This window comes from Coniosporium apollinis (assembly GCF_000281105.1).
Source record: "Coniosporium apollinis CBS 100218 chromosome Unknown supercont1.12, whole genome shotgun sequence".
Lineage (NCBI taxonomy): Eukaryota > Fungi > Ascomycota > Dothideomycetes > Coniosporium > Coniosporium apollinis.
The window spans coordinates 487,739-505,215 of NW_006913274.1; the positions used below are offsets into that span (position 1 = coordinate 487,739).

General features: G+C 54.2%; 7 protein-coding genes across 7 annotated transcripts; 5 read left to right on the forward strand and 2 right to left on the reverse strand.

Moving 5' to 3' along the window:
* Positions 1 to 355: 355 nt before the first annotated feature.
* On the forward strand, positions 356 to 3,830 carry W97_03117 (uncharacterized protein; the record flags this gene model as incomplete). The annotated part of the gene is made up of 3 exons (XM_007781016.1): positions 356 to 382; positions 440 to 508; positions 567 to 3,830. The coding sequence occupies 3 exons, from the start codon at positions 356 to 358 to the stop codon at positions 3,828 to 3,830; spliced, it is 3,360 nt and encodes a 1,119-aa protein (XP_007779206.1).
* A 217-nt stretch (positions 3,831 to 4,047) lies between these two features.
* Positions 4,048 to 4,867, reverse strand: W97_03118 (uncharacterized protein; the record flags this gene model as incomplete). The annotated part of the gene is made up of 5 exons (XM_007781017.1): positions 4,048 to 4,228; positions 4,281 to 4,343; positions 4,391 to 4,433; positions 4,487 to 4,722; positions 4,788 to 4,867. The coding sequence occupies 5 exons, from the start codon at positions 4,865 to 4,867 to the stop codon at positions 4,048 to 4,050; spliced, it is 603 nt and encodes a 200-aa protein (XP_007779207.1).
* A 676-nt stretch (positions 4,868 to 5,543) lies between these two features.
* W97_03119 (uncharacterized protein) lies at positions 5,544 to 7,460 on the forward strand (the record flags this gene model as incomplete). Its single annotated transcript, XM_007781018.1, has 1 exon — positions 5,544 to 7,460. One exon carries the CDS (start codon positions 5,544 to 5,546, stop codon positions 7,458 to 7,460), a length of 1,917 nt encoding a protein of 638 aa, XP_007779208.1.
* Positions 7,461 to 11,541: 4,081 nt separating this feature from the next.
* W97_03120 (uncharacterized protein) lies at positions 11,542 to 12,333 on the forward strand (the record flags this gene model as incomplete). Its single annotated transcript, XM_007781019.1, has 1 exon — positions 11,542 to 12,333. The coding sequence occupies one exon, from the start codon at positions 11,542 to 11,544 to the stop codon at positions 12,331 to 12,333; it is 792 nt and encodes a 263-aa protein (XP_007779209.1).
* Positions 12,334 to 13,806: 1,473 nt separating this feature from the next.
* W97_03121 (uncharacterized protein) lies at positions 13,807 to 14,610 on the forward strand (the record flags this gene model as incomplete). The annotated part of the gene is made up of 1 exon (XM_007781020.1): positions 13,807 to 14,610. One exon carries the CDS (start codon positions 13,807 to 13,809, stop codon positions 14,608 to 14,610), a length of 804 nt encoding a protein of 267 aa, XP_007779210.1.
* Positions 14,611 to 14,689: 79 nt separating this feature from the next.
* Positions 14,690 to 15,563, reverse strand: W97_03122 (uncharacterized protein; the record flags this gene model as incomplete). The annotated part of the gene is made up of 2 exons (XM_007781021.1): positions 14,690 to 15,183; positions 15,245 to 15,563. The coding sequence occupies 2 exons, from the start codon at positions 15,561 to 15,563 to the stop codon at positions 14,690 to 14,692; spliced, it is 813 nt and encodes a 270-aa protein (XP_007779211.1).
* A 525-nt stretch (positions 15,564 to 16,088) lies between these two features.
* On the forward strand, positions 16,089 to 16,751 carry W97_03123 (uncharacterized protein; the record flags this gene model as incomplete). The annotated part of the gene is made up of 1 exon (XM_007781022.1): positions 16,089 to 16,751. The coding sequence occupies one exon, from the start codon at positions 16,089 to 16,091 to the stop codon at positions 16,749 to 16,751; it is 663 nt and encodes a 220-aa protein (XP_007779212.1).
* Positions 16,752 to 17,477: the final 726 nt, after the last annotated feature.

A 17,477-nucleotide genomic window follows, 5' to 3' on the forward strand; every position in this document is an offset into this window, starting at 1 on the left:
AGATCAGACCCAGGGTATTTTATCTGAGGTTTTTGAATGGGATATCTTCCCGTTTCGGCGAATGTGATTACTTCGATCTAGGAATTGATAGGTAGATTTGCCCAATCTGGAGGGTGAGAAAGCTTAGGGTCCTGAATGATTACTGTGAAGGTGAGATGTGTGTAGAATAAGTAAACCAGTGAAGAATTAGGACGTGCCAAGCGGATACAGAAAATACGCGGAAAGCCCCGCCGAGGGGCAGAGTCAGCCCTATGAAGAACCTCCTGCGCCGATGACGTCTTGTTTGAGATTCGACTCAATCTCATCCTCGAGTTTCGGCGAACAAGTACCCACCACCCGCGAACTACCCGACAAGATGAAGCAGAGATTCTCGTCTCTCGATGTCAAGGCAAGTCTCCCTACGCATGCACAGGCCGGAATCTGATCTAACTCCTCACAGGTCATCGCTCATGAACTCTCGAATAGTCTCACCTCCTTACGTGTTACCAACATCTACGACCTCTCTTCCGTATGTCAACAACTCCCCCGGGGTGTGCCACGGCATAATCATCTAACCGGATAACCAGCGCATCTTCCTCATCAAATTTCACAAGCCCGATCATCGCGAACAACTCCTCATCGACAGCGGCTTCAGATGCCACCTGACCCGCTTCGCGCGCAGCACCGCCGCCGCTCCCTCCCCCTTCGTGACGCGCCTCCGTAAGTACCTCAAGACCCGGCGCGTAACCTCCATTGCGCAAGTCGGGACCGACCGCATAATCGAGTTCCAGTTCAGCGACGGGCTATATAGGCTCTTTCTCGAGTTTTATGCCGCCGGCAACCTTGTTCTCACAGATCGGGACCTGAACATCATCGCGTTGTTCCGGGAAGTGAGCGAGGGCGCGGAACATGAGCGGCAGAGGGTGGGGCTGCAGTACAATCTCACCTTGCGGCAGAACTATGGAGGCGTGCCGCCGCTGACGAAGGAGCGGGTGATTGAGGGGTTGCAGAAGGCGAGCGCGAAGCAACAGGATGCTGCGGCTGGTAAAAAGAAAACAAAGGCGGGTGACGCGTTGAGGAAGGCGCTGGCAGTCTCGATCATGGAGTTCCCGCCTATGCTCGTTGACCACGCGCTCAGAGTTGTGGACTTTGATACTACTCTCAAGCCGGAGCAGGTGCTTCAAGAAGACCTGCTGTTGGACAAGCTGATGCTGGCGCTTGAGGAAGCGAGGAGGGTAATTGAGGAGATCACGGGCGCGGAAACGGCGAAAGGGTATATAATAGCGAAGCAGAAGCAGCCGTCAACAGGAACTAAAGGTGGTGATGGCGAGAGTGCCGATGGTTCATCCAGGGAGAATCTAATATACGATGACTTCCACCCATTCCGACCAAAGCAGTTCGAAGACGACCGTTCGAACAAGTTCCTAGAGTTTGAGGGGTTCAACAAGACCGTAGACGAGTTCTACTCGTCGATAGAGGGCCAGAAGCTAGAATCAAAACTGCAGGAACGTGAGGACGCTGCAAAGAAGAAACTCGCACAGGCAAGACAGGATCACGAGAAGCGCCTAGGAGGCTTACAGCAAGTTCAAGAGCTGAACGTGCGGAAGGCCCAGGCTATCGAAGCGAATCTAGACCGCGTCGAAGAGGCAAAAGCTGCGATCAACGGCCTAATTGAGAAGGGTATGGATTGGGTGGATGTAGCGCGCTTGATCGAAAACGAGCAGAAGAGGCGGAACCCCGTTGCTGAGATGATTAAACTGCCGCTGAAGCTGTATGAGAACACTGCGACGTTGCTGCTCCCCGAATTCGATTTTGCGGAAGAGGAAGATTTCGAAGGCGAAGAGACGGAGAGCGAGAACGGGGAGAGCGAGGAGGAACTGGAGGACTCGAAGCGGAAGAACAAGCAGACCTCACAGCCAGTTGACAAGCGCTTGACAGTGGATATCGACCTTGGGCTGTCAGCGTATGCGAATGCCCGACAGTACTACGATCAGAAGAGGGTAGCTGCGGTAAAGGAAGAGAAGACGATGGCGGCCTCCTCCAAGGCGTTGAAGAGCACAGAGAAGAAGATTGAGGCAGACTTAAAGAAAGGGTTGAAGCAAGAGAAGGATGTTCTACGACCAGTAAGAAAGGCGTGGTGGTTTGAGAAGTTCAACTATTTCGTCTCTTCGGATGGGTACCTAGTCCTGGGTGGAAAGGACGCGCAGCAGGACGACATCCTCTACAATCGGTATCTCAAGAAAGGCGATGTGTATGTTCATGCAGACTTGCAAGGAGCAGCCCACATGGTCATCAAAAACAAGCCTTCCACACCGGACGCACCAATACCCCCTTCTACCCTATCGCAAGCAGGCAGCTACTCGATCTGCACATCGACAGCATGGGAATCGAAAGCAGTAATGTCCGCCTGGTGGATTAACTCTGACCAAGTTTCCAAAACTGCATCAAACGGTGACTACTTACCTGCTGGAGAGTTCAGAGTCTCAGGGACCAAGAATTACTTGCCGCCAGCTCAGCTTCTGCTCGGGTTCGCAGTCATCTTTGAAATCAGCGAGGAGAGTAAGCCCAGGCATTCGAAACATAGGCTCCAGGATAGGACGGTTGCAGAGGATGTTCACAGCGCCTCCGTGGCCGTCGCTGATGATGGTCCAACGGAGGTGGATGCTGCGCAAGAGCCGCAAACTGCAGAAAGCGACAGCGACAGCGACGAGGACTTCCCAGACGCAAAGCTTGAGACGGATTCAGACGATAGTGAGGATGAAGAGGACAGCTCAAAGGCACGCAGCAACCCTCTCCAGTCCGATAGCACTCCAGCCACCCAGCCGGAACAAGATGCCAAGCCAGACGAGAGCGATGCCGAAGACCTTCATGATGAAGACGACGAGCGCGCAGAAAATGCCATGAGCTCCGCAGCAGCTACTATCTCGTTCAAGGGCGGACACCGTCACCTCTCAGCCGCCGAACGCCGCCGCCTTCGTAACCCCAACTCCTCCACGCCAACAACGCAGCCCACAACAGACAACGAAGCCGACACGGACAACGCCACTGGAGCCGATGATATGGTCACTCAAGCGAGCTCAACAGGCGGCGCTCCCACCACCGCCAAAGCGGGACCCTTGCCACGTGGCAAACGCGGCAAAGCAAAAAAGCTCGCAACAAAATACGCTGACCAAGACGAGGAAGACCGCGCACTCGCGCTCCGCCTCCTCGGTTCCAAGCCCTCCACCGGCGAAGACCCAGCCGTAGCGCTATCCGGCGCCGACAAGCAAAAGCTCAAAGAAGAGGAACTCGCAGCCCAGAAGCAGCGGTGCCGCGAACAGCACCAGCGCACCCAAGCCGCCGGTAAAGCCGCCGAAGAAGCCCGCCGCGCCGCACTCTCAAACCAGGACCACGAGGCCGACGAAGGCGAAGACGAAGCCGTCAGGCTCTCACTAGTGAACCTAGACGCGTTGGTCGGGCGCTCACTGCCAGGCGACGAGATCCTCTCCGCCATCCCCGTCTGCGCGCCGTGGTCGGCGTTGTCGAACTATAAGTACAAAGTCAAGCTGCAGCCGGGCGCGGCGAAGAAGGGCAAGGCGGTCAAGGAGATTCTGGGGCGGTGGGACGCGGCTGGGAAGGATCCGAAGATCGTGGACAAGGCGAGTCAGGATCCGGAGAGGATTTGGCCGAGGGAGGTGGAACTTATTAGGGGATGGAGGGATGCGGAAGTGTTTGGGGTTGTGCCTGTGGGGAAGGTGAGGGTTGTGCTGAGTGGTGGGGGCGGTGGGGGCGGCGGAGGGAAGGATAAGGGTGGGGGGAAGGGGAAGAAGCCTGCTGCCCGAGGGGGGAGGGGCAGTAAGAGGTCAAGATAGACTGTAAGAAAATTCAGACTCAGATAACCACCACCATCTGCGGCAAAAAACCATGTCGGTTAGAACATCTTCCACAATGCCAGCCTACGTAAGGTAGTCCGCGCTGTCTGTGCGGATTATGAGTCCGAGTGAAATCACGTGCGGCATCTATCGTGCTTTTCCTACGCCTGCCATCTAACGCCTCGAACGCCATGCTCAATCCATGCTCATACAAACCTTACAGGCCCTGCCGTAACCGGTTCTGAGCCTCTCTTTTGACCACATCCCATGCGTTGAGGAGACCCTGTTCGGAAAGGTCGATGCCTCGTACAGTCGTGATGTCCTGTGCAGGCGGCTTGCTGACTCGCGAGTTTATAATCACCGGGTCAGTCTCCAGGATAATGCCGTCGTCACAGATTCTGTTGTGAAGTGAGTACATTATGTGGCTTTATTAAGGTGGTGTGGACTCACTCGTCTATCGCAAGGGAGACGAGATCGTAGTTCTCGATGATGGTCCGCTTATCGACAGAGTTTCTGGGGGGCGTTAGAACCGCAAGGAGACAGAGCCAAGAGGAGCATACTTGAGGAGGATATTTAGCGCGTCCCTCAACGCTAGACACACATCTAGAGCTAGCTTAGCATCGACCTTCGACGGCTCCGAGTGGAGCGCCCCTTACTGTAGAGCAATATCTCGTTCTCTTCCGCGCTTCCGATCACAAACATTTGGATGTCTGATTCCGTCTTGAACAGCACGATCCGATTGTCATACAGAATGATGTCTTGGGTTGACTTGGCGGTCTTCTCTAGCAGACCTTTCTCGAAGGCCTTCTGGTCTTTTAAGGTGGGGTACGGATTGGCTCCTGGATAACTGGTCGAGTGCGCGGGCGTAGTAGGCGGGTGCGGAGGCGAATAGCTTTGAAGAAGGTCAGCTTTGGTCGGGTAGACGGATCTCGGGCTTGGAATCATAGGGCTACTGACTATCTGGCAAGAATGCGGGATGAATCGTCGGTGGACATGATCAGGATCGCCTGGACGGCAAAAAGAGAAAGCGACGCCATGATTGTTGTTGGACCGGTCCGGTAGCTGCGCTTTACGAGTTCAGGTGGAAGATTAGGCGCCTAGCACAGCTATGGTAGATGTGCGGAAGTTGAGGGGCGTTGTCCACGAAGCTTAGGGTTCGCGGACCAGATCGAAGTTTGAATCCGAGTGAGTTTGCCAATATTCGGCCTCGTTTGATCGGTTGCTATTTCGGGTTCCTAAGAGTTCACATCAATTGCTTGCTTGCTTGCTGTTATGTCCACCCTTGTAATCCGATATTCGGCTGTATGTTTCCCCGATGCTGCGGACCTTATTCTGAGCCGCATCACCTCCGAGAGAGCGTTGATACAATAGGAGCATGTCCGGTACACGCTCTATCGCATCACTCGTTTGCCCGTCAGCACCCTTCCTACTTCCGCTCCGAACACGCTTCGCTTTTCAGCGAGCTCAAAGCCGACTGCCGGCACTATGCGCCGCCAGCTACCATGCAGCTCATGGCAAAGCTCGGCCGTCCAGGTTTCTTGGGCGGAACAAGAGAGAAAGCCCTCGTCCTTCTACCGATAGACATAGCCGCACGGAGGTAGAACAAGATGTGAGTAGTCTCCTCTTACCGTGGGAGCAGCAGGTATCTAATTATTTTCACAGGCAATCGTCCGCTTTCGAACACTCGTCACCTCCGGCCAGCTTGACGCCGTGATGAAGCTCTACCCACGGATGCTGGAGGGCTCTCTACTGAACCAAAACGACACGATGCACATCGCGCAGATGCTGCATACGCTCTACCGACGGACAGGGCCAGCACAGAAGAAAGCGCTGCTGCCGGTTTTGCTGGAGTTTGCCGAGAAGCTTATCCAGGATCTTAAGATGAGGCATCTGACGCCTCATACAGCTGCAAGCTTGCACCTCATATCTTTCTTCAAGGAGGCCCAGCAGTATGACAAAGGATCCGAGTTCTGGAAGTGGCTCTCTCGGCAAACGGATGAGTTTGTCGATGCTGAGGTTTACGGAGCGGCGATCGAGCTGTTAGCATATCAGGGCGCTGAAAGCTTGGAAGCCTTGGAAGAGCTGTACTCTCACGCACTGAAGCGATACCCGGGAAACTTCGCGGAGTATCACCTTTCGCCGGAAGCTATAGTCCCGGACCGGGCACAGCCGACCACCATCAAGGGCTTGCCGATGTCTTTACTCCAGGGAATTCTCACAGCTCGCATCCTACGTGGAGACTGGAGGAGGGCCTATCTAGCGCTAGACACCGCGCTCCGTCTATTCCCAACTCAAGTGCCGGGGCGCTTTTTCGAGCTTTTGATGTACGAACGTCCAGTCACAGAATGCTACAAGGTGTTCCTCATTGCATGCCGCTCAGGAGTGATTCTGCGACCTGAGAGGCTAGGTGCCGTTCTAGACAAGCTCGTATCTGCTCAGCAGGATAAGGGTACTAAGCTCGCCCTTTCGGACAGAGTAACCCTGCTAAATGGCATGATCAACGCCGTCCATGCGTATGTTGGCGCCGGCGGGACGGTAGAAGGACCTCATCTCAGCATGCTTGTGAGAGGCTTCGCTGGCTTACTTCCAGAACGGAAGCTACGGGTGGAGAACGATCCGGTGAGTGAGGTGGCCCAGTCGATCGCTGCTGCTGCGCGTACTTTACTCAGAACCTTCATGCAAGCCGGCACTGTTCCAAGCACATCAACGTTCAACAGCTTGATCCTCCTTGCAGGTCGGGCGAATCTTCCGGAGATGATCGCAGCCACAACTCAGGATATGATTGCGCTTGGCATAGAGCCGGATGCTGTGACGTATAGGACCATGGTTCTTGCCGCTGGAGACGTCGGAACACCTCAACTGGTAGAGTCGAGCTGGCAGACGCTCGTCAATGCGGCTGAAGGACGGTCTGAGAATCTTGACATAAAAGATTGGCAAGCCTTAGTCAAAGCAGGACAGAGAGCGAAACACATCACTTTCGTGCAGGAGCAACTGGATAAGCTAGGACGTGGTATGAATCCGCATGTCATCGGCCGTCTCATGAATGACCGTCGCGATGCCGGTTCCAAGAATTCCGCCGCAGTGGACACCGACAGCATGGACCCAGAGTCCTTAGTGTTCCACATGCAGCAGGTCATGAGCCGCATCTCGTCCATCATCCAGCTCATCCAGTCCGGTCGGCTACAAGACTTCTTCGAATCTCCGCTACCTATGTCCTTATCGCAAGCCGATGTGCAATTAGGTCCCGAGGAGATTCTAAGAAAAGTATACGATGAGCTTTCCACGGACCCGCAACAGCCTCCTGCACCTAGATCTGGTCCACCGTCTACCAATCCGACTGGCTTTCCGCTCGATGAGCTTCGCTTTGAAAACTGGAAGTCGATTAACGAGTTGCTTCTGGAAGCGGAAACGTACGAGAACGAGAAGCAGAAGGCTGTTGACAACGCTATTGCTAGCGGCAAGCCGATGCCAAAGAAGATTGCGGTGTCGAGCTTCCCAAGCGTTGGCTCAGCGGAGGTAACTGAGAACGAACAGCGCAAGGCTCCGGACGTCACACCTTCAGAAGTGAAGCAACGAGTACTCAGGCTGCGCGGGCTTGACAAGCCACGGCAGCTCCACTTCGATACTTAGCACTTTTGGTAACGTTTAATTATTGTATTGTACGACTTCACCAATCGCAGCTTGGGCGAGCTTCTTGTAGCCCGGGGCAAGGAGGAGAAGGGAATATACAAAACCGGTATATGTATGAGCGTACCGCGCGCTAGCCATCTGCTACCAATATGTATAAGAACTGCAACTGTACAAATATACCACTTTTCCAGGTCGGAGAATCCATCTCAGTGTTGAGATCAGGTATCATGCCGAAGACGAGGCCGACCACGTTTCACCAAACACCGACGCTGAGAAGTATACACCAAAAACATCACTGTGCTCGGCCCCATTTCCGCGCCCACGAAGAAATGAAAGTGAAGCAAAAAAACAGAACACCAACGCCTCGCGCCTCTTTCCACGCTCCTTATGCTCCGATAGTGGGCCTGTAACTCGAGCTTCTCACGCTCCAATGAGGCGCCTCTCGCTGCTCGAAGTAGTCGACATGATGGTAGCCTTCAGTCGGCGAGGGCGGGGGTGCTGGCGTTTCTTGCACGTTGTACGATGCGTGTCGTGATGCTGATGAGGTGAGGGCTGCAGAGACGTCCTGGAAGCTGTTTGAGGTGTACAGCGAGAGGCGCGCTGGCCGAGCCATTGATGATTGAGGCATGTTTGTTGTTACGGAGTCGCTTGCCGATCTGTTGACTGAGAGGCGGGTAGATGGAAGAGGTGATGGTGTGGAAATTGTGCTGGTCGGCTGCATGTGCGAGGGTTTGCTGCTTGACGCTGTTTCAAGATATGTCAGATCATCGGCGTATGGAAGCACCGTATTATGGATGTAGCTTACAGATGATCTGATGTCGCCTAAGGAAATGTTTCGAGGACAACAGCGTATGGAAAAGTGGCCAATATCAGGTCAGGTCAGATCGCACAGTGGAGGGAGAAAGCTTTTGTAAACAGCTTGATACGAGGCAGCAGTCCAAACTTAAATATTTGTCCACTACAGGATTACAGCACACCGCAAGAATGACTCGCATAGGGACCGCAAACCTAGGCAATCCGGGGACATGCCTTCCCGGCGCCTCGAAGCCAATCAAGCCGCGCGCGCCGCCTTCCATGACTCTCGTCCTATGCCATCTTCAGACCGGAAGGCGGATCAGTGCGGCCCAGTCCGTGTGAGACGATGGCCAGCGGCTTTCTGGGACATCCTTCCGGCGCCGTCCGGCGAAGCTTTGAGCGATCTGTCACATCCGCATCAGCTTGATTCAAGGTTCAAGAGCTCAGCAAAATTGCTCGACTAGCTGTCGCACCCAGGGGAATAAGACAAGGCCGGCTGTGTGAGTAGGGTTTCCCCACAGTCTGACGAAGCATCACACCGCAGCAAACAAGGTCAAGCTTGCGACGTGGTGACGACACCATTCGTCGCGGATTACTATAAGTACGAAGCAATATTTCACATCCTCGTCGTCACGGAGAGGGATGCGAAGTACCGGTACCAATCGTCACCGTAGCCCTCTAGTGAGTCCAAACCGGGGTTTGAGGTTTCATCGTCTTGGCCGGGGATGTGTGGAAGCGGTGCCCCGGTCCCCCCAGACCGCCTTATGCAAGGCTTGAAGCTTGAAGCCTCCGGGCTGCACTTCCCCACGCGAGAAGCCACGATGCTCCAGCGGGCTTGCAAAGGCTGGACTGGACCAAGGACCTGGGTCCGGGGGGAAGTGGTGATAGCGTCTTGGCTGTCGCGCTAGTCGCTGTGATCTCCCACGATACGTGGCTGAGGAGGAAGTCGCTCCGAGTGCTGGATAGCTGAAGAATTGCCTGCTCTCCAAGCCTGTTCAGAGCCGATACGTTCAGCGCTCTCGTAAATGCGGAAGCTCGATCGAAGAGCTCTTGCTCGGCCAGCGTCGGCTGTCCGTAAAACCTCCCCCTGATCGAAGCCATTATTCGAGATGTCTCAGCCGTTGGCAAGCCATCTCGACTAGCCCCGCCGCTCACAAACCTAAAGTGTGCACGAACCTCGATTCGACGGCCGAGGCATCTTCGAAATTACGTCCAACTCCTTCCATGCTGGGATGGGTTGGGCACCGAGACTCAGCATCGCTGACAGCGCTGTCATCGCGTTGTTTGAGTAAGAGGACTGCATAAGGGGTCTTCTCGGAAAGGACTTCGGTACTCGTGGGTGCGTGGGGACAGTCAAGACTCTGGTTAAAGCATGCCCCTTTAAGCTTTGCAAGCGCAATTGCTTGGTATGTCGCTTTCGAACTTCTCTCGCTTGCGTACGCGGCTTCACAGCTGTCGTTGCCGAGCAATCCGGATGATTGCGAGGCAGGGACATGAGCGGGCACAAGCGACTTAGTGCCGTCAGCATGAGTTTGGAGTTGCGGCTTCCAAGAAGAAATGACATGAAAAGATATTGGATGACGTCAAGGGGAGCTTCCCCGAGCATTCAAGTTTCATGGCTTCAGCCGTCTCCAAATCTCCCTTTTGGTACGTAATCGAAGTTTTGATGGTACGGACCCCGCGGTTGGGGCACGCCATATATCTAAAACAGGCCAGCTCCAGGAATCGTAGAAGACAACATCCCTCCCCGTCGCTCTCTCAGCTCGCGGCTGTGTTGCTTCAGACCTCATAATCCGGTCTTCATGCATGAACGGCCTGACGTCCAAGACTTCAACGAAGCCAGCACCTGGACGTCGAGACCACTTGTTGAGCTCGACTAGGGAAGCGTCCTCCAAGATGCTGCAAGCAACTTCGTATCTCCTGCAATATGTCGAGTTGGCCAGCAATCTCCGGAGACGTGCGTTGAAGGATCCTCCACGGGACCGAGACATAGGCTGAGAGTTTTATCAATGAGTTCCGATATGTCGTTGAGACGTTCAGCTCAGTCGACGCGTGTGCTGCTCGCCGCCAGCTGAAATACAATATGCCTTTGTCGTAGAGGCGGTTTCCGCTCAACAGTCGTCTCACGGACTCCGTCATTCCTGGGCGTAGTGACATTGGAGCCTCCATGAGATTGATGTTAAAACTGCCTCGGAGGATCTGGACAGCGAAACTGCTCTGCAAGTCTAATTGCTAGTAAGCATTGCCAATGGTACAGATTTCTTGTAGACTTTGCTTCTCTGTCGGCAAGCCATTCGTTTGGATCTCGAAGCCAATTCCACCCAATATTGAAGCAGATATACACTCAGTTTGCACTGCCGTACCATTCACGCGAGGTGACGTTCTGCCGGCGACGTATTTCTCTGACCGTCTCTAGGTCGAAGGTTGGTTTCAACGCGCTGCGTTGGTATTGTCACAATGACTACATCTCCGTCACGGTTCACTACCTGTTACTCCAGCGTTGAAGCGTGTGTTATCAACACAGTCAAGCCGATGTCCAGCTGGCCGTGGCCACGTCGTTGTTGCCGCAGCACTTGCGGTCAGCAAACCACATGGAAGGTCATACTTAAGCCGACCGTCAGCGCTGCGAGCGCATTCACTCAACACTGCCGAAGGGATGACTGTCTTCCCTCCAGTGGCCATACAAAATAAGGTCACGCAGACCGCCTCGAATGACACATGGAGAGCAGGTGAAGAAGTTGCAACAGTTGTCAGCCAAGATGTTGGCCACCGCCTGGTGCGGGCCTCGCAGGCTATATACTCCCCCTTCTTGACGCATATACTCGCACCTCTTCCTTTCTGCCATAACTCAAACGGATTCCTTTCTGCGCCTACCGCTCTCGAGCCCTCAAAGTAACAGTCCTGGACACTTAGTCCTGCTCCAGAATCCCTTGCCAACAGCACCATTTAGATCGACATTTATCTCACGATGTGCAATCCAGTCCTCGCCACGTTCTCTGCTTGTGGGCATTCGGAACGCCTCCAACAGATTCAACAATGCGAAGCGGCGACTGCCACAGAAGATCCAAACTCCCGTTGCGAGCAACTGGGCCCGGCCGTAAGGCGTAACATTCCTACCAGTTGCGCCGCTTGCAGGGCTGGAGCTGCTCCAAGTGGAGGCTCTCAAGGCCTGGGCTTTCATCATCAAGCCTCGGCCAACTCGCCTCGGCAGCCGGCCAACGACCCTCAATCTATAAGCGACGATGCGTACTCCTCGGACGCAGAATCAGACCGTGCTCAAGTAGGCATGCAATACTCTTCCGACGGTGAACAGTCTTACGGGTCAGGAGGAGTCGACGACGAAGCGGGCGACGCAGACGCAGACACAGACCCCCATCTTGAACGCATTCTGGAAGAGTCAAGGCGGGACGCCGAGGAAACCTTTCGCCTGCACCAAGAGTACGAAAACCAGTACAAAACAGCCTTGGAGCTCTCCGCGCAGACCCAGCGGGAGAGAGATGCTCAGGAGGCCGCGAGGCCAAAGCTGTACTACCAGTTCATCACCCGTTACGCGTGTAGTCATGAGGTCAACCGCGGGTACGGCGAAGAGCCTATCGAGCGGACAGCAGACGATGAGGAGTGGCTCATCGATGACGACTACCGCCGCGACTGCCCTGACTGCACAGGAGCTGGCAGCCGTGGTAGCCCCGCCTCACAGAAGACTCGTAACCGACAAGCACTGCAGCCTCCTCTTGTCTTGGGGCCTCGCCAAACTGACACGAACCCTTTTGGTCCCGCACCGCCAGCTGAGGAATATCAGCACCAGGACCCGAACCCGCGTGTTAAAGGCAAACAGCGTGCTCGTGCCCAGCCGCCGCTAATGGAAGAGGCCGCGGGTTATCAAGACGTCATCGATCTCGAAGGCGGCGTTGGAGCCATGAGCTTCCCTGGACCCGCGGCTCCCGCTCCGCCGCGTCGTGGTAATCTGGCTGGACAGAGTGCTGCAGCTCAAGCGCAGCAGCAACAAGGGCAACGTAGGCGTCGCCCTGAAGGGTCGGGCACTATCCCGCAAGCGCCGCCTCCGGATTACGGGACTTGAGTTGATCGGAGATGATGTAGGCTGATGTTGGGGCGAGTGAGCCCGGTAGTTGGTACCGATTTGTTTTATCATGATGAGTGCAAATTGGACTCTGACTGAAGCGGGAGATACCGGATGCCGGAACTAGTGTTGATACCGATCACCAAGAAGATTACAGGATATTGGGTGGGTTGCGGTTCGATGGAGCATGTACAGATATCACGAACCCCTGGGAGATCGGTGGTGTTGCTGCGATTGACTTCCCGTTTCATGTACCAATAACTACTTGAATATCAATATTGCTCTTAACTCTCGAAGATTTTGCTACCGTGAGTTCGTTCGTTCGTTCGTGGGCTTTTCCATACGTGCGAACAGAGCTCTGATCTTTTGGAGCCTTTTGCAACCGCGCTGTGATAAAACCCCATGCACATGTGGCATGTGGCGCCAATACATGTGGAAGTGAAGTTGAGGTACGGGAGAAGAGAAACAGTACCCGATGGAAGAACCTGCTCTAGCGATCCAGCGCCCAAGCTGGAACACGGCGTACGCTGTGAGTAGGCTGGGGAACAGGAAGGGGACCGGGCACTGTATTGAATCTTGGTAGTAAAGTACGCCCGCCTTGGAACAACTCCACAGCATTCACATGATAGCAACGCGTGGAGCCGTTGATCTACGGGTCCCCACGTAGAGGAGCTATGAACCGCTCGATTTGAAGTAGTGTGCTGAGTTATGGTATGTGGCGGCAAGGATACATGAAGAGATTGCAGATCAAAGGGACGCAGTAATCGTTTGCGCGAAGCGGACTACAAGGTTCATGCGAGTGCTTGTTACGCCTTGATCGTGCGACAATCCATTGAGTGTTGGGAACTGCCTGCGTAACAACTGGGTTGGACACTTGCATCATAAAAGAAGCTCGCTCTTACAACGCTGCAATGGGCGGCGGTGTCAGGCTTGACCTACGTTGCTGGCGATGTCGTGGGTTCTGAGGGCTCTCATGACGAAAACAATTGAAAGCGCAAGTCCAGCTCCTGCCAGCTAATACCGTACGAGCCCCAGTGGCCGACGAAAGAGGAAGCAACGCTGCTTGTCCGCTTGTTTACCACAACGGGCCTCTTCTCCTTATTGTCGCATTCAGCAGAATTTGTCTGAGCCAGCAATCACCATAGTTTGTCTCACGCTCGTAATACATAACCCTCATCGCTCCTGAGAGTCCTTACACCATTTTTCTTTCTCACCATCCGCGTCACCATGTGCTGGGAACTCGCATTCAGCTACTATGGCGTCGGCTGCGCTCACCGCGAACACTATGATCTCATCGAGCTCTGCCGGGAGGCCCAACAGAGCGGAAACGAAAGCTGCCGTCCGCTTGCTGCATTAAGAACGATCCCTTGCTGGGGCGAATGCAGAAGCTGTCGTGGAGCCGGTCCAGCAATCATGAAAAGATACATGCGGGTCCCCGGAGGAGAAGTAGAGGTGACAGACCAATGCACACAGATGACCAGTCCAAGCCCTACGGAAGAAGAAGCCCACGACGATGCGGAGGCCTCCAAGGCACAAGTTCGTTTCGACGTGAAGGGGAAGGAACCAATGCGTACATCGGAATCCACCCCCGGTCCGTCTAACTGGACTTCCAAAGAGTCTCAGGGGAAGAGCTGGAGCCAGACAGACAAACCTCACATCAACTCGATTGGTTGGGGCAACGAAGCCTCCGAAGGGTACGTGGAGACCGAACCCAAGGAGTCAGCGCAAAGCCTCTTGGACAAACAAAGACAGAGGTTTTCGAGCGACGACGAAGCGCTGGCGTACACTCTCAAGGAGTCAATCAGAGGGCTGCAGGGATTCAGTATAGGCGGCGACTCCCCTAGCGAAGAGCGCCCGACTAAGGAAGTGGAGCACCCGTCCTTCCAAGCCTGGGTTGAGGACGACCAGCGGATGTTCTCTGGCCCGAGCAATGCTCCGTCGAAGGAATCGATACAACCTACGACATCTCTGGAGCAGAGACCTGAAACCCCTATTGAAGCGTTTGACAGCTCTGTGGAGGAAGAGGAGGAAGAGGAGGATGTAGATGGCGACGATATGAAGATGGCTTCCACCGAGGAAGGGTGTCCGGGCTCTAGGGCGGAAAGCTACGATGAAAAGCAAGTACAACAAGCGGCCTCAGAAGCTTCGCAACGAGAGTCTGAAAAGCGCAATGTCAGGAATGGGAGCGAAGATGCTGGACGTGTAGACAGTGTGAGCATGAAGGAAAAGGCCACGCCGCCGGATGACGATCCGGACGAGTTGTACTGCTCCCATTGATAGACGGAGCTGTACGGGCGTCACTCCTTTGTAGCCTGTATTGTGCTTGGCACACTAGCATGAGTTGAAATCGTAGGGATCAAGCGATTTCAGCAGTCGTTTCTGTCGCTTTAGCAGCCTCTCCATCGGATATGTCCGTACCCTTCTGAGCCTCCTCTTCCCCTGCCTTGATCCACCTACCTTTCTTCCCCTCAGGTTCCCATACCATAGCAATGGCATCGTCAGCTTTCGGCAGCCCCTCAATCGGTATCCTTGCGACCTGCACAAAGCCCATCTTCCTGTATAGCCCGTAGCCCTTTGGGCTCGACTCTAGAGTTACCGGTACTCCTCCACGCAGCTCTCTTTGCGCTCTTTCTAGACCCCATCTTATGAGCTTCGCACCTATACCGCGCCGTTGGCAACTAGGTGATACAGCCAGGACGGCGAGATGGATATACGGAGAGTCTTGAAGGACATGATCAAAGCTGAAGTCCATGCATCTCCAAACCGTTCGCTTGTGCTCAAGGTCGATAGCGCGATTGAAGAGCCGGTGCTCAAACTCAGACTCTAGGTGCAATAGCGACAACTCGAGCTCTTCCAGCTACGTAGTCAGCTACAGTAACCGCTGTCTTGTATTACAATTGAAGACGCGCACGGTTTAACAAGCTCTCTGGCCAGTCGTTTCCACCCACCCATAATCCATCTCCCCCATCCCGTTCCCAAAATGCATATCCAGCAATTTCGGTCTTTCCGCTCCATTCTTGATCCCCCTCCTCAGTCTCGGCTAAGATACTGTAAGATCCAGGCGTTGCAAAGCGCTCCCGCAGCCTCAGGAGGTAGCTCCGCCTGAAGTCTTCAGAATGCTCGTCTAGTCCAGGATATATGAAGCGGAACAAGTTGTCGTTGTGAAAGACCTGGACGCCCACATCTGCGACACTGCCCAGATCCGAGCGTAACATCGGCCGGATGCGCATCCTGAGTGTAGCGCGTAGTGACTGAGCGAAGATGTTGTTCTTCAGGAGATACGGGATGAGGAAAACATATACAAGGAGCTTCTACCAATACACATTCTCATGACTTGACTCGGGGAAGTTTGAGTGTGCCACTTGACAAAAAACCACATGGAGCTCCAGTTCGAAACGCAGGTATTCCCGAGGATCTACCGAAACACCGCGGAACAACGTCTTGGGAAATAGTGATGGCACTCATTCTGGTATCGACACACTGCAACCATCAATTGAGCTGTCAATGTGTTGAAAATTGCGAGGGAATGTTCTAATAGTGCCTAGTAGGAACATTTCGGGTTCTTACGCTTCGAGAAGCCTGTCGAAAGCAGAGAGACCCTTCGGATCCATCGGATGCGATGCTGATTGGTAATCCGTAAAACGAAGCCATATATATATATCCAACGCCTGAGGATCACTGACACCTCCAAAAACATCACAGCTGTCTGCCGTAACACTACCATCAAGGTGGCGTTCAAACAGACCCTACGCGCAATGACGAACTTCGACATCAAGATCGTCTCCGACACTGTCTGTCCATGGTGCTACGTGGGCAAGAAGCGGCTCGAGAAAGGCATCTCCATGTACAAAGCCGCGCACCCCGAGTCGAACGACACCTTCTCGACGACCTGGTTCCCCTTCTACCTCAACCCTGATGCCCCGCGCGACGGCGTCGACAAGCAGCAGATGTACCATACCAAGTTCGGCCCGCAGCGTACGCAGATGATGCAGCAGCGGCTGGCAGCGATCGGGCAACAAGAGGGGATCGACTTTAAGTTTGGAGGGAAGACCGGGAATACTCGTGACTCGCACAGACTGATTCAGCTTGCGAAGACGAAGTCGCCAGGCGTCGAGAACAGAGTCATCGAGGAGTTGTTCACAGCGTACTTCGAGAAAGAGAAGGATATAACTTCGCACAAGGTCCTGCAAGAAGCGGGCGAGAGAGCTGGCTTGGATGCGGCGGAAGTCCGGGACTGGCTCGAGAGCGACAAAGGAGGGAAGGAGGTCGACGAGGAAGTTCGGGAGGCGCAGCGCAGCTTCATATCTGGCGTGCCAAACTTTACCATCCAGGGAAGATATGAGATCGGTGGTGCTGAAGAGCCAGCGGCGTTTGTGGACATCTTCGAGAGAGTCAAAGCAGCTCGAGGCTCTTCATGATGGGGGAGGGTTGTATAGAACGGAATCATCGTTTACTACAGGGTAGCTTATGATGTCGAGTTTGAGACTCAAATTCCCCAATAAAGACTGTATCCACAGTCTGTACTATCAGTTCAGCATACTCACCACTACATGCCCGTAGCTCCAGCATGGATATTGAGAGCAACAAGGCTGACTTTCAGAGGCTGCTCTTTGCTTCCCGTGACTGGCCAGATCGGTTCCTGAGCGGACGGACAGTTCTCGGCCCGCTCCACGTCTCCCCTGATGTGCCTCCGAACAACCAAGGGCAGGATCAATAGTTCGTGGCCACCCTATGTTCGGCAATTTCTCGGCCAGCGTGGCCACGAATTGCTGATTCTGCCCTTGAACCTTACAATATGCAGCTTTGGATGATTGTAGCATGTATTGTCCTGCAGTCGATTCATAATTTCCTCAAGACAATGTTTATTGACTGGTCTTGCGTTTCCTTGGTCCGAACTATTTTTGGCCCCATCAACACGGACCACGAGACATGCGAGACGGGCCCTCTTCGCTTCGGCTGGTCAAGCCATGGACCTCGTATTGACGGCCACCTTAAGCCACAATAGAGATAGCAAGACGTCTGCGGTTCATGGACCAGTTACAACCTGTGATGGAGGATAGTGTTCCTTTGATCGATGAAACAAGCCCCAAAAGGCCGGGATAGCCCTGTAAGTATCAGCATGTTAGATTCGATGTCGAAACTCC